Here is a 15,759-nt window from a genome sequence, read left to right as displayed (position 1 = left end):
TAGAGCTTATGTTTCAAGTCCAGTATGACTCTTCTTCAATCACAAATGCTGCCATACCTGCTGAATTTCTCCAGAATTTTCTGTCCTTATTTCAGATTTCCAGTGCCGAAATATTTTGCTTTTATCACAATATTTGAGATGTTGTTTCGTCAATGCCCTCCATAACTGAAGTATACCGTCCTTAATATTGTGTCCAATTCCTCTCATACTAAGGAACAAGCAACTCATTACCTTCTTGATTATGTGCTGTCCCTTCATGATAACTTATTGTGATTCATGCACAATAACTCATCTATAATCAGAATTCTGCAGCTGTTCTCCATTTAATTAATATTCTGCTTTCTTATTCTGCTTTCCAAAAGAAACAACTTCACTTTTTTTTCATGTTATACTCCACTTACCAGATTTTTGCCTACTCACTTAACCTATCTCTGTCCATCTGCAAGTTCCTTCTGTCTTCTTCACAACATACTTTCCCCCCTATCTTTGTGTTGTCTGCAAATGTCGCTGCAATGCCTTTGTTCCCCTTACTTTAGTTATTGTTGTAAATTATAAAATGTTAAGGCACCAATACAGTCACCTGTGAGACTCCTCTCATTACGTATAACCAATCAGACAAAGACTCATTTATCAGAGATAATGGGAACTGCAGATGCTGGAGAATTCCAAGATAATAAAATGTGAGGCTGGATGAACACATCAGGCCAAGCAGCATCTCAGGAGCACAAAAGCTGACGTTTCGGGCCTAGACCCTTCATCAGAGAGGGGGATGGGGAGAGGGAACTGGAATAAATAGGGAGAGAGGGGGAGGCGGACCGAAGATGGAGAGTAAAGAAGATAGGTGGAGAGGAGAGTATAGGTGGGGAGGTAGGGAGGGGATAGGTCAGTCGAGGGAAGACAGACAGGTCAAGGAGGTGGGATGAGCTTAGTAGGTAGATGGGGGTGCGGCTTGGGGTGGGAGGAAGGGATGGGCGAGAGGAAGAACCGGTTAGGGAGGCAGAGACGGGTTGGACTGGTTTTGGGATGCAGTGGGTCGGGGGGAAGAGCTGGGCTGGTTGTGTGGTGCAGTGGGGGGAGGGGACGAACTGGGCTGGTTTAGGGATGCAGTTGGGGAAGGGGAGATTTTGAAACTAGTGAAGTCCACATTGATACCATTAGGCTGCAGGGTTCCCAGGCGGAATATGAGTTGCTGTTCCTGCAACCTTCGGGTGGTATCATTGTGGCACTGCAGGAGGCCCATGATGGACATGTCATCTAAAGAATAGGAGGGGGAGTGGAAATGGTTTGCGACTGGGAGGTGCAGTTGTTTATTGCGAACTGAGCGGAGGTGTTCTGCAAAGCGGTCCCCAAGCCTCCGCTTGGTTTCCCCAATGTAGAGGAAGCCACACCGGGTACAGTGGATGCAGTATACCACATTGGCAGATGTGCAGGTGAACCTCTGCTTAATGTGGAATGTCATCTTGGGGCTTGGGATAGGGGTGAGGGAGGAGGTGTGGGGGCAAGTGTAGCATTTCCTGCGGTTGCAGGGGAAGGTGCTGGGTGTGGTGGGGTTGGAGGGCAGTGTGGAGTGAACATGGGAGTCACAGAGAGAGTGGTCTCTCCGGAAAGCAGACAGGGGTGGGGATGGAAAAATGTCTTGGGTGGTGGGTGGTGGGCCACAATGATGCCACCCGAAGGTTGCAGGAACAGCAACTCATATTCCGCCTGGGAACCCTGCAGCCTAATGGTATCAATGTGGACTTCACCAGTTTCAAAATCTCCCCTTCCCCAACTGCATCCCTAAACCAGCCCAGTTCGTCCCCTCCCCCCACTGCACCACACAACCAGCCCAGCTCTTCCCCCCCACCCACTGCATCCCAAAACCAGTCCAACCTGTCTCTGCCTCCCTAACCGGTTCTTCCTCTCACCCATCCCTTCCTCCCACCCCAAGCCGCACCCCCATTTACCTACTAAGCTCATCCCACCTCCTTGCCCTGTCCGTCTTCCCTGGACTGACCTATCCCCTCCCTACCTATACTCTCTCCACCTATCTTCTTTACTCTCCATCTTCGGTCCGCCTCCCCCTCTCTCCCTATTTATTCCAGTTCCTCTCCACATTCCCCTCTCTGATGAAGGGTCTAGGCCCGAAACGTCAGCTTTTGTGCTCCTGAGATGCTGCTTGGCCTGCTGTGTTCATCCAGCCTCACATTTTATTATCTTGAAAGACCCATTTATGTTCTGTTTTCTGGCTATTCATTTTACTAGCCAGCCAATCTTCTATCCGTTCCAGCATATTGCCTTATACCACGTGCTTTTATTTTTTGCAATATTCTTTGGCGTGGCACGTTATCGAATACCTTCTGGAAATCATAGTATAGTATATTTACAGGCTCACCCCGAACTACTGAATGTGTCACTCCTTCAAAGAATTCCAATAAATTTGTTAAAACATGACCTCCCTTTCACAAAACCATGCTGACAGCTCCGGGTTACTTTGACATTTTCTAAGTGTGCATCTACAATCTTCACCAGCATCAAAACACATGGTCTTTATTCTGAACATGGTCCTGGAACATGCCTATGAGTCACTGATACTGTATCCTTTTCACTGGATAGTGCCTGCTATGAACATGACACTGCCATCTTGCCTCCATGTGCCTTTCTCATCCATGCCCAATGGCTTCCTTACCCTTCTGTAACTCTCCTGACAATGGCATGGATACTCTATGTGGCTGCATCCCATCTCTATGCCACTCATCTACCAAATGCATTAACCTGACAACCAGAAGAGATTGCCACTATGATCAGTTTCTCAATACTATTGCTCAGCCTCCAGTGGCTGCTATGGATCTGAGAGACACCTTCGTTAGCATTTCATCAAGTATAACCAGGTTTGCGGATGATATAAAAGGTGGGAATGCAAATGATGAGAATGACATAAAGAGTCTGCAGAGAGAAATGGTCCGGTCAAGTAAGTGGGGAGAAAATACATTGTCGATTTTTCAATAATGTGGGAAACTGTAAGATTATGCACTTTGGAAGGAAGATGAGAGGGGCTGAAATATTATTGAAATTGAGGAAGTCTGCAGAAAGCCATGGAATAGACGGATTTGGGAATCCCCATCCATGAATCACAAAAAGCCAGCATCCAAGTTCTGTGGGTAATAGGAAGGCAAATGAAATGATGGCCTCTATTTCAAAGGGAATGGGGTATAAAAGTAGTGAGGTTTTGCTAAAACTATACATGGAAATAGTCAGACCACAGCTGGAATACTATGAATAATTTGGTTCCCTTATGCAAGGAAAGATGTACTGGATTGGAGACAGTTCAGAGAAGTCACACATGTAGAGGGACTATCTTACTAGGAGAGGTTGAGTAGATTGGGCCTATGAAGTTGGAATATATAAGAATGAAAGTTAACATAGAACATAGAACAGTACAGCACAGAACAGGCCCTTCAGCCCACAATGTTGTGCCAACCATTGATCCTCATGTATGCACCCTCAAATTTCTGTGACCATATGCATGTCCAGCAGTCTCTTAAATGACCCCAATGAACTTGCTTCCACAACTGCTGCTGGCAACGCATTCCATGCTCTCACAACTCTCTGTGTAAAGAACCCGCCTCTGACATCCCCTCTATACTTTCCTCCAACCAGCTTAAAACTATGACCCCTCGTGCTAGCCATTTCTGCCCTGGGAAATAGTCTCTGGCTATCAACTCTATCTATGCCTCTCATTATCTTGTATACCTCAATTAGGTCCCCTCTCCTTCTCCTTTTCTCCAATGAAAAGAGACCGAGCTCAGTCAACCTCTCTTCATAAGATAAGCCCTCCAGTCCAGGCAGCATCCTGGTAAACCTCCTCTGAACCCTCTCCAAAGCATCCACATCTTTCCTATAATAGGGCGACAAGAACTGGATTGAAAATAATTTTGAAACATTGGAGTGCAAAAGTGTTTGTCAAATTAACCTTATTGAAACACACAAGATTCTTGCTGCATTTGACAGTGTAGATGTGGTAAGGTTGCTTCCCCTTGAGTGAGAGCTTGCACTAGAGGGCAAAATCTCAGAATGAGGGCTAACACATTTGAGACAGAAGTGATGAGGAATTTTTTTCTCTGAGGGTAGTAAATCTGTAGAATTCTTTACCACAAAGGGCTGTAGATGCTGGCCATTAAGTATATTAAAGACTGAGATAGACGAATTTTTAATCAATAACGATACCAAGGGTTATGGGGAAAAGATATGGAAGTGCAGCTAAGGATTATTAATTCTGCCATGATCGCATTAAATGTCAGAGCAGGCTTGATGAACTGGATGGCTTACTTCTGCTCCTAGGTAGCTCAATTTGCTGCCAGCTTCTGCAGTACCTCGAAACTTGACAGCTTCTCTTCTTAGCAGCTCAGCTTTGCAGAGCTTCATGATATCACTACCACTTCCCTTCACCACTTAGCTGACATTCAGATCTCACCTTGAGTAGGTGAGATTCATTCTCTGTGCATCCTGTGTGCCGCTGGTAAGATCAGAAAGGTACAAAAAGATTTGATAATTGGCTGTCTCTATGATCTTAAAGGCTATCTCTCTAACCTTAACTACTTGCACACCTACGATCTGCCCCTTTGCCTGGATCTTGTAAAATTGGTCAACAGTAGGAAGTTATTGGAAGGTCAGTCCTACAGCAGTCCATGCCATTTTACCAGGCCCCCAGTGTCCTTTCTCACTCCATAGGAAAATTGCTTCTTTCCCTTAAAATAAGTAAGGTAACTTCTCAGGTGTAAGCATGTGACAATTTCTTTAATTTAATTGTTATGCAAAAGGTTAGGGTTATACATTGATCACAGTGTATAAATCAATTATTAAAGCCTTAAAAAATCATCACAAAAATGTTGATCAACTTTTAAATTCTTATGGAACGACTTAAGTGAGCCCAGTCTGAATGATAGTTCACTTTGTTCATTTTGCTGTAAAATTAACAAAACGATTTGGAGGATCTGGCCTTATCTCACAAAACGTTTGCTTGTTTGAAATTTGGAGAGGTCGAAGATGAAATGCGCAAATTACGAGGCAGTCCAGGTCAACTCCCACAAAGATGACAAAGCACAAATTACCTGGAAACCTGAGAAGGTACTTACAGTGAAACTTGTAAACACCATGAGAACTGAGCTGATGGCCCTAAACTTCATTATTGGGTAATCAACACTTTCCATTGCATCTTTCCTATTCATTTGTCATATATTTGCTTTACCCTTTGTTTGAAACTCATTAAGCATACTTTATGCTTGAGCTTTCATTAGTATTGTTGAAAATCATAGGATTTAAAATAATTTTTATCAAAGAGTGACAAAAACACAGCTCAGCATAAACTTTCATCATCGTTGCAACATCAATAGTGTAACAGAGTGCATCTCCTTCTGTTTAAAGAACCCGACTAGTATACCTGATGAATACTTCTTTGCCTTGTAAAGTAAATGTTTTATTTATTAGCTGTCTTTCTTTACAGGTAAAAATGAAGAATGAAGATGTGACCTTTGCTGTGAAATGCATTAAGAAAAAGCACATTGTTGACACAAGACAACAGGAGCACATACATTCAGAGAAGAAAATTCTAGAAGAGGCTTGCTCTCCATTTATTGTGAGGTAGGTACTTTTTCTGGAAGATTGTTACAGGAAGATTCAGCAATCCTGTTGTTGAACTGACAGTTATGTTTGAATTTGCATCGCATTTCTTAGGATATTTTTCCTTTTTTATCATGTTGTTTGAATAGTAATTGACAGCTATTTCCTTATTTCTGCACAAATCTGTCAGGACCAGATGTTGAGTCTATCTCTCCTCTGCTGGATTCACTATTAACATTTAGTTAAAAAGTATATTTCAATAACATGCTGACATCCCAAGGCAGTAGTTGCTTTCCAGCTTATTAATTTGATTGAAAGATGGTATCAAGAATCTTTTTATTACATTTCGAACAGAAATGCTGTTTTAATTTTGACAGGTAATTTAAAATAATGTCAGCAGAGTCACTTGTGTTTCTTGGTAGGAATGACAAGAAACAACAACTTATAGTTCGCAACCAAAAACTGTCCTTTTGTTTCTTCACTTGTGCGTAAATTAATTATTTCCTTTGTGGGCCTTGTTTTTCTAAAACAGTTCAGTGGTTGATCAAATTGGAGAACAGAAAAGAGGAATAGACAGTACAATTATAGCAGCATTAAGGGAGTAATTTCATGATGTTGGAGGATTAAAAGTGAATAGGGCCCAAAAAGCATTGACCCTTGACAGATGCTGAAGAAACTGAGGGAAGAATCTGAGCAGTAGCAAAGTGCAAGTATAGCAACATGGCACTGTTCTTGATCCAAAGGTCTTTGATGCAATACCGCAGGCCTTGGTGCAGGAGGTAGATGAGAGAAACGAGGCTCTTTACCCACATATAGTCACTTGTGGACATAAGAATGACGGTAGTGCTTCATGTCTCTGTTTTCATTGCACCATAAGCTGCAGCCATGCAATGGCAGGAATGTTATGCAGATGCAGTGGCTACATTCCCTGGCTTAAACAAGCCCACCTCTGCATGTCCCAAAGCAACAAGATAGCTTCAAAGACATCAGGCCATTACACGACTCATGGTAGGAATTCTGTCCCCATCCGAGAACAAGTCCCACTTCCCAGAACTGCTGGTAATGCAAATGGTTGACAACTCTCTGGTCCAAGCACTGCCACTGGAATGAGCAGCCGCTGCTGGGACTGCAGGCCATCCCTAAGGATAAACATCACTAGAGACAGATTTCAAGATTTGTGCTGGCAAACCCAGTAGGGAACTGAGGGGACAGTGCCAAGATCAGGAGTGTGGGGAAATGACCATGAAAGGGATGGGTAGTGACATACGATAATGCAGAGAACCCCATTGGGCACATGATATCCAAAGACATGGTCCTCTAAACCCTGGGTAAGCCCATCAGGATTTACCTGGAAGCCTTTCCGTATGCCCCCACTGCTGATAAAATTTGAACAATAGCCACAGGAGGGCCTTAATTGACCATTAACTGGCCACTTAACAGCTTCCATTGGTCTAAAGATATGTGCGCCATTTAATATCTCTTTCTCTGCATGGAAAATGCCAGAAGGAGTGGTTAGGTACATGCATAATATGTACATTATGACCACCCCTCTACCAGGCCACCCGGGTATATTTAACCCTCCCCTGCAACTGCACTGCCTGCTTCCCTGTTTTGTGGCAGGTGGGTTGTAAAGTTCCAGTGAAGATCTGAGCTCCGCTCTGAAACCTCCGAATGAAATTATGAAGCCTCAGTTTGGTGTCGCCTAGGGTCAGACTGCTGCCATCACAGGTGTGGGTATCAGTGCTGAGCAGGTCTCAGCCCAGCCCTCTGTCTATCCACTTGGATTGGTGAGCGCCCATGGTAGTGATAGTGGTGTCTTGGAGCACAAGGTTCCTGTGCTCTCTCACGATGACAGTGTTTGTTCTCCCAGCAATGCCATTCCACCCATGTCCTTGCAGGTCCCTGTCAGCCAACTTGTCCAGTCTGACGTTATACGGTTTGAGGCTGAGCTCTTCACTCCCAGACAGCTTGAGGAAGCCTTGTAAATCCATTTGCATTCTCCCCAGTGGACACTACAGGGTATTGCCTGTTCCAGCTTCGAAGATCTCACTACGAGGAAATTCAGAGATGGTCATCTCCAAAGTTACTGATAGTTCCAACCTTACCATACTTTGAGGTTGCACATCTGCCTACACAGGGTGGCAGATTTCCAATAAAAACTCATTAGCCAAATATTACCAGAGTCCCAGAGGACAGAGAGAGAGAGACAAGTGAGGGTGAGTTTAACCCCCGTGTCACCACTCCTCAGAAGAAGAGTTAGGTTAACAAAGGGGGGCAATCTTAACAAGCCCAGAAATGGAACCCATACTGTTGATGTCACCCTGTGTTGCAAATCAGCTGTACAGCCAACTGAACTAACCTATCTTAACCCTCCACCCTTACTTAGCAAAACAAGTTAATTCACGCACTACTCCTGGCTGGCATTTATCAGGGAACTAGTCCTTGAAGAACATGGGCGAGTAAGGTTCCCATTGAGAAACATTCTCCCCTCCTCCATGTTCCTCTTCTGTGCTCCATTTCTTTTATGCCTCAGGCCAAGAGGAATGGAAATGGCTGTAACAGTAACTCAGGCTACATCATCTGACCAGAATCCTTGATGTGAAAATCAAAGCCGTCTCCACATGGAGCATCACTTTGACTTCAACAACTTTAAATCACTCTGGAAAAGTTGATGAAGATTAGTCGGAAGTTAAGGAAGCCTTTAAAAACCAGCTGAGGATAACTAAAATAGCAATACAGATGGAGAAGATAAAGTATGAGATTCACTAGCCAGTAATATTAAAAAAGACTGCAAGAGATTTTTTAGAGATCCAAAAGTTATCTAAGAGAGAGGCAAGAGTGGACATTGGAGCCCTGGAAAATGAGGCTGGAGAAGAAGAAATGGGGAGCAAAGAATTGGCGGTGGAACTGAATAGTTACCTTATATCAGTTTTCACAGTGGAAGACACCAGTTGCATACCAGAACTTCAAGAGAGTCAGGGGGCAGATATGAGTGTAGTGGGCGTTATGAAGGAGAAGATGCTGGGAAAGTTAATATGCTTGAAACTGGACAAATAAACTGGACTAGATGGCCTGCATCCCAGGGCTCTGAAGAAAATAGCTAAGGAGCTTGTGGAGGCATTGGTGGTTGTCTTTCAGAAATCACTGACATCAACGAAGGTCCCAGAGGACTGGAAAATGACTAATATAACACCCCTATTTAAGAAGGGAGGACAGCAGAAGATAGGAAACAACAGGCCAGTTAGCTTGACCTCAATTGTTGGGGAGATTTTAGGGTCCATTATTAAGGATGAGATTGTGGAGTACTTGGAAGTGCATGATAAAAAAGGGCTGCGTCATCACAGCTTCATCTGGTGGTGGTCATCCCTGCAAAATCTGTTAGATTTGTTTGAGGAGGTAACGAGCAAGTTCGTCAAAGGAGAACCAGTGGATGTGATCTATTTAGATTTCCAGAAGGCTTTTGACAAGGTGCCACACAGCAGCCTACTAAATAAGATAAGAGCCCATGGGTCTAGGGGAAAGGTACTAGCTTGGATAGAGGATTGGCTGACTGGAAAAAGGAAAAGAATGGGATAAAGGAGTCTTTTTCTAGATGGTAGCCAGTGACTTGTGGACATCCACAGGGGTCAGCGTTGGGACCACAACTATTCATATCATACATTAATGATCTGTATAAGGGAACTGAGGGCATTGTTGCTACACTTGCAGATGACACAAAGACAGGTGGGGGAACAGGTAGTATTTAGGAAATGAGGAGGCTGCAGAAGGACTGGGACTGTCTGGGAGAGTAGGCAAAAAAGTGGCAGATAGAATATAAGGTGGGAAAGTGTGAAGTCATGCACTTTGGTGAGAAGAATAAGGTGTAGACTATTTTCTAAATGGGAAAAGACTTTGGAAATCTGAAGCACAAAGTTAACAGGCTCAGTTGGTATCAGAGATAATGGGAACTGCAGATGCTGGAGATTCCAAGATAATAAAATGTGAGGCTGGATGAACACAGCAGGCCAAGCAGCATCTCAGGAGCACAAAAGCTGACGTTTCGGGCCTAGACCCTTCAAAGTTAGGAAGGCTAATGAATGTCATCTTTCCTTGCAAGAGGGCTAGAATGTAACAGCAGAGATATACTGATGAGACTGTATAAGGCTCTGATCTGACTTCATTTGGAATGCTGTGAACAATTTTGGACCTTGGATCTTAGGGAAAGTGAGCTGGCATTGGAACAGGTCCAGAAGAGGTGTACAAGTATGATCCCTGGATAAGTGGCTTGTCATGTGGGGAGCATTTGGAGACCCTGGATTTGTACTCAGTGCGTTTTAGAAGGATGAGGGGGATCTGATTGAAACTTTCTGAATACTGAGAGGCTTGCATAGAGAAGGCATGGGAAATGTTTCCACTTGTAAGAGAGACTAGGACTCGAGGCTAAAGGCTCAGTGTGAAGAGCCAACCTTTTAGAATTCAGGTGACAAGGAATTTCTTCAGCCTGAGGGTGATTGACCTGTGGAATTCACTGCCACAGAAGGCTGTGGAGGCCAAGTTGTTGAGTGTAGCTAAGACAGGAGTATGTCAGTTCTTAAACAAAAACAAAGATTGCTGAAAAACTCAGCAGGTCTGGCAGCATCTGTGGAGAGAAATCAGAGTTAATTTTTTTTGTTTCTGATTTTCAGCATCTGCAGTTCTTTTGTTTTTTTGAATAGATAGGCTCTTGATTAGTCAGGGGATCAAAGGTTACAGGAAGAAGGCAGAAGAATGGGGTTCAGAAGCATATCAGCCAAGATTGAATGCTGGAGTAGTTTCGATGGGTTGAATGGCCTAATTCTGCTCCTATATCTTATGGTCTTACATTTTTATGAAAACCCCCAAGTAGTTCATCAAACTCAGATTCAACATTGGCAGCTAATCTGAGTGGTTGATGAACCCTTTTTAAGCATGGGTGCTCCCTGTTGCTAATGCATTTTGAACTGTGCATGTTTAAGAGAAGGCATTAGATGGAGTGGCAGGGACAAAAAATTGCAGAGCTGACTTCAAATTTGCATTACACACTTTACTGATGCATGATTTGCACATTCTGTATACTTCCATCACATGCTGCTAAGATCCACTGATCTCCCAAAATACCTACCAGCACAAATTAGACCTTGGGAGAATACTATTTGCCACTCCTAATGATGTTTTGGATGGCCAGAGGATTGAGTTATAAGGTGCGTGCATGTAATTTTGACTGTGCAATAAAGCAAAATATATGGCAATAAGTTAGCAGCCTGTTATAAATCTCTCCTGGTCAGTGTTTACATTAAAATAAAACAAAGAACTGCAGATGCTGGAGATCCTTCAATGGTCACTGGACTTGAAAAGTTACTGCTATTTTCTTTTCACAGATGCTGCCAGACCTGTTATGTTTCTCCAGCAATTTCTATCTTTGATTATGACTTACATTAAGTTTAGATTACATTCCCTACAGTGTGGGAACAGGCCCTTTGGCCCAACAAATCCACACTGCTCCTTGGAGCATCCCACCCAGACCCATCACCCTATAATGCACACACCCCTGAATACTATGGCAATTTAGCATGGTCAACCCGCTGAGCCTGCACACCTTTGGACCGTGGGAGGAAACTCAAGCAGACATGGGGAGAATGTGCAAACTCTGCACGGACAGTTGCCTGAGGCTGGAATTGAACCTGGGTCCCTGCCACTGTGAGGTTGCAGTGCTAACCATTGAGCCACCGTGCCACCCCAAAGTGTTTACAGCAAAATGTATCTGAAATTCTCACTTGCATTCGGCAACAGAAATCAGGAAATGTCTCTTCTTATATGCTCCTGTAAGTCTGATGGCTGACAGCACCCATTGTTATCAACCATTTATTGGAAATGACTTTAATTAATTAAAAACAAACTTCTACTGCAGCAAAAATACTGTTTAATTGTTGAGATGACTTCATTGCTGTACTGTTGTTAATATGAAATGTTTTATATTCATGAACAATTAAATCAAAATCATTAATCATTTCTTCCGTCCTACCTGTGAATACTTCTGTTTCACATTTTTAGTCAATTCTTCATCTTTTGATCTTCCCTTATTAAACTTTGATATTATTTATTACTTAAATAGACTTATCCTATTTTAAATTTTACCATTAAAACTAAAGGCAGAGTCTTCACATAAAGGGGATGGTCCTGTTGACCAGCCAGAGAATCAAGGGCATGCCTGCCTGTAGTGGTCCTGGGAGCCTCACCTGAACTTTCCACTGTTCGTGCAGTTGATTGTCTACATTGGAGCTTCATCTTCTCTGATGTATGATGGCCAGCTTCCATATGTTGGCAACTCTGGAACCATGACAATTGAGGAGGCTTTGAGTAAAGATCAGTACATTTGGTGACCAGTGTACTCAATCAGATCGGCCCTGATAAGCAGGGAGCATCTCTTGTGAAGGCAGGGGAATTTCTCCATAGACCACAGGGTGGATAAACAGGATGAAGCACACCCAACTGAGACAGCAGGAAAGCCAGTGCGTTTTACCAGGCAGCAAAATGCTGAAGTGCCACTATTATAGCTCTGGTGCTGTTGAGAAGATGCTCCTAGGTAGCCTTTAATTGACCATCTGGGCTAGCTACTACTTACCTTGCTATTGATAAAATACCAGAATAGGCAGGAAGGTACTGCGTAAGGATGGCATGGTGAGTCAATGGTTTAGCACTAGTGTCCCACAGTGCTCGGGATCTGGGTTCAATTCAACTCTCAGTCGACTGTCTGCATGGAGTTTGCACATTCTCCATATGCCTCACAGATGTCCTCCAAGTGCTCCAGTTTCTACCTACAGTCCAAAGATGAGCAGGTTAGGTAGATTGGCCATGCTAAATTGCCCATAGTGTACAGGAATGTGCAGGCTTAGGTGGATTAGCCATGGGAAGTGCAAGGTTACAGAGATAGGGTAGGGCAGAGGGTCTGGGTGGGATGCTCTTTGCAGGGTTGGTGTAGATTTGATGGACCAAATGGCCTGCTTCCATACTATAGGAATTCTGAGGGTATGGCACTTCCATCTCCCAGGGGGACATAAAATCCTAAATAAAGGCTTATTTGCTTTAGTCAAGATTGCTATCTTGTTCTTTTAGGTGGGACTTGAATTCCAATAAGTTTAAATGAATCAATATTTAGTTTAAATCTAGTTCCAAAGTTCATTAGCTATTGATCAGACTGAATTTGATCTGACTGTGTGACTGAAGTGGTTAGATGAGACTATCCAGTGTATACCTGGATAAAGTTAGAAAATCAGGAAGGCCAAATTGGTCGAAGAGGTCTGAAAAGTATCTTACCTAGGAAATCATGAAATTCCAAAAGGGCCATCTTTGTGGATGTGTCCAAATAATTTAATGTCTAATTTTGTAAAATATAAAATAGAATAGAATAGTTGTTACTGTCACATGTACTCGAATGAGTGCAGTGAAAAGTATCGCCTGTCGGAGCCATATCAGGTACAGGGTACCTTGGTGCAGATATTTTAAGTGTTGTCTCAGAATTGTAGAAAAAAAATAAACTATCATGGGAAGACAGAGTTTAAAAATCCTGAAATAAGAATAAAAAGTGTCTTGACACAAGTTATAATCCTTTAATACTGAATTCGTTCCTGCCAGGCTTCAAAACATGAGGCCTCCCCTCTGTCCTGGACTCACCTCCATGACTCACCCCCTGGTCAGCCTGCACTCGCTCTGCTCCCCGCTCCGGGATTGGCCCCGCGCTCGCTCTGCTCCCCGCTCCGGGATTGGCCCCGCGCTCGCTCTGCTCCCCGCTCCGGGATTGGCCCCGTGCTCGCTCTGCTCCCCGCTCCAGGATTTTGGCCTTGACTTGACCCCCTTTGTCTTGCCTCCAATAGTTTAAGAAGTTAAAAATTGGGGAATGGGGGCGGGGGGGTGCGTAAGAAAAACTGCTGCAAGGAGGTTTTAGAAAAACAGAAAGAGAAAGGAAAAGGAGCTGGCGAGTGGAGGAGCTCCAGCTGGAGTCATCTTGACTTTGAGCTAATATTTCAAATAGTTGAAGCTTTTGCCTCAGTGGACAGAATTTTAGAGGGCTCTCGGTGGTATGGGTTATGACAAGATTTGTGGCAGAATTGCGTGAAAAGCCTGGCCAAGTGCATCTTGACATTGAGAGCTCTTGCTCTATCTTTTACGTTTTTCATGAGTAGCTTAGTGAGTTTCACACTGGGCAGTAGCAAGTTGCCAATGAAGAGGGACCAAATGGGCTGAACAAGTCAGACATTGCGAAAGTTGAACATGGAAATCAGAGAGGGTACCCGGTGTTTTAAGCTCGCCACTTTCTCTGGATGATCTCTTTGTTGGACACTGGGCACACATATCTCAGGGCACACTTCATGGGAATTGACCACATGTACCTCACATCCACAGACATTGGCATCCAATATCTAAGAACCTTCATGGCACCACGGCACACTTCCTATCCACTGAAAGAGCATTTTGCCACTTCATTGCTGCACCAGTAAGAAGTATTGTAACACTGCAGCAAGGACACTGGCACTCAGAAACTGTATTTCTCTGCACCCATCTAGATGACCTGTTCCCTCAGCCAGAGAAATCAGGCTCATATTGCTCCTGTCTTGCCTTGCTGTTTATCATAGACACAATGAAACATGCTTGTCATATCTGTCAACAGGCCTCTGTCAAGTCAAGGGGCAGCAGTGTTTGTTCAGGATGACCAGGGCAGTATATGAGGAGCAGTTTCTGATACCAAGCCAGGGCTCCCTTAGGGCAGTCAGTGTCAGGATTTGTCCATTATAAAGGGTGAGGAACTGAATGACACACCATCTGTCCCAACACTTTCTGCCTTATTGTGGGCCTTTTCCTCTTAACTGAGAGAGAAGCAGATACTACAAGAGATGAAAATGGCTGGCACATCTATTACTATAGGTGCAAATGGGTGCATATCTGAAACAAGTGAGTATGCCGTGCAGATAGTATTCACTGTTAGTATGTCAGGGGCCATGGTGGCTCACAAAGAATGAGGGAAGATGTTACCGGCTTTACAGTTGTACAGCATGGTCCATACTGGCAGGTGGATGTAGTGGCAGAGACAGAGTAAGTGCGGGATATCAGAAAAAAAGATGGTGGGACCTAAGACGATGGAGTGGAGCAGGTCATTGACTTTCTTCCTGCAGTACTATATATTCCTCCAAATGCCAAACACTGCTTCAACCTAGGTGGCAACCTGAGACCAGGCTGTGGTGGTCCCGAGGAAGAGAAAGTCGCAACCTGTCCAGCAGTACCTCCAGCACCCTGCATGCGAAGCTGGACATCAATTTCCCCACCTGCCATGTTTGAGGCAACTGGCAGAAATCATGTAGGGCTGCTCCCGTTTGATGGTGTTTGTCCGAATTATTAAAGATGGCGCAGGCGCAGGGAATGCTGGTGAATTCAGGGATGTCTAACAGATTGTTTTGAATGACATGTAATATGATGATGGATGCAATAGGGTGCCTGGTTAATAAAGAGTGTCTGGTAAGATACAGTGAGGAAACTTGTTAGGCCTCAAGGCAGAAATCTCTCTACAGATCTTGCGCAACTTGGACTTAAACCAAATTAAATTCAGCTCAGTGACTTTGTCAGAACAGAAAGATCTGATGTGCCTTCCTTTAGCAGCTGAAGAAGGTGAGCTCAACGTAAAATTAAATATGGAGCATGATCTGGACAGACAGGACTGAAAATGAAGTGACAATTGTCAAAAGTATGAAGTTGATTTGTTAATATTAACCACTAGAGGAAGATCTGAGATTTAGTGTCAATTGAAGATAAATTATACACATTTACCTTTCAGAAATTAACATAATAAATAACTTGAGTTCTTTTTTCTAATATACTCAGGGATTTTGTGTAATCCAGAATGGAGTCAATAGCAGAAGTTTAATCCCCATACGAGTTGAGATAGTTTCTGGAGTCTCTCTCCTCACTCTGGCTCCCAGTGACATCGTGGTATAAGCCTTGATCTTCTAACCATGGGCAATGAGTGTAGAATGTGATGAGAGAGAATGAGAATGGGGTAGGGGAGGGGAGCTGGACCTTACTATTATTCAGTGTTTTATCCAGTGGTCAGCCAAAAATATTACAAACCCACCTGGTGAGAGGAGATGAGCACTGCTGCACTTCTGCAATGAAAAG

The 15,759-nt window shown here is 43.7% G+C and overlaps 1 protein-coding gene across 5 annotated transcripts in view; it reads left to right on the top strand.

Annotated features, from left to right (window-relative positions):
* Nucleotides 1-15,759, top strand: part of prkg2 (protein kinase cGMP-dependent 2) — a 126,550-nt gene that overhangs the window by 65,506 nt on the left and 45,285 nt on the right. For all 5 annotated transcript variants that reach the window (XM_059646243.1, XM_048535979.2, XM_048535971.2 and 2 more), the window contains one exon: nucleotides 5,483-5,619. In XM_059646243.1, coding sequence (XP_059502226.1) covers nucleotides 5,483-5,619 — 137 coding nt within the window. The remainder of the gene's footprint in view (nucleotides 1-5,482; nucleotides 5,620-15,759) is intronic.

The sequence above is a fragment of the Stegostoma tigrinum genome, chromosome 1 (genome assembly GCF_030684315.1).
Source record: "Stegostoma tigrinum isolate sSteTig4 chromosome 1, sSteTig4.hap1, whole genome shotgun sequence".
Taxonomy (NCBI): Eukaryota; Metazoa; Chordata; class Chondrichthyes; order Orectolobiformes; family Stegostomatidae; genus Stegostoma; species Stegostoma tigrinum.
This window is presented reverse-complemented; position numbering and strand designations above follow the sequence as displayed.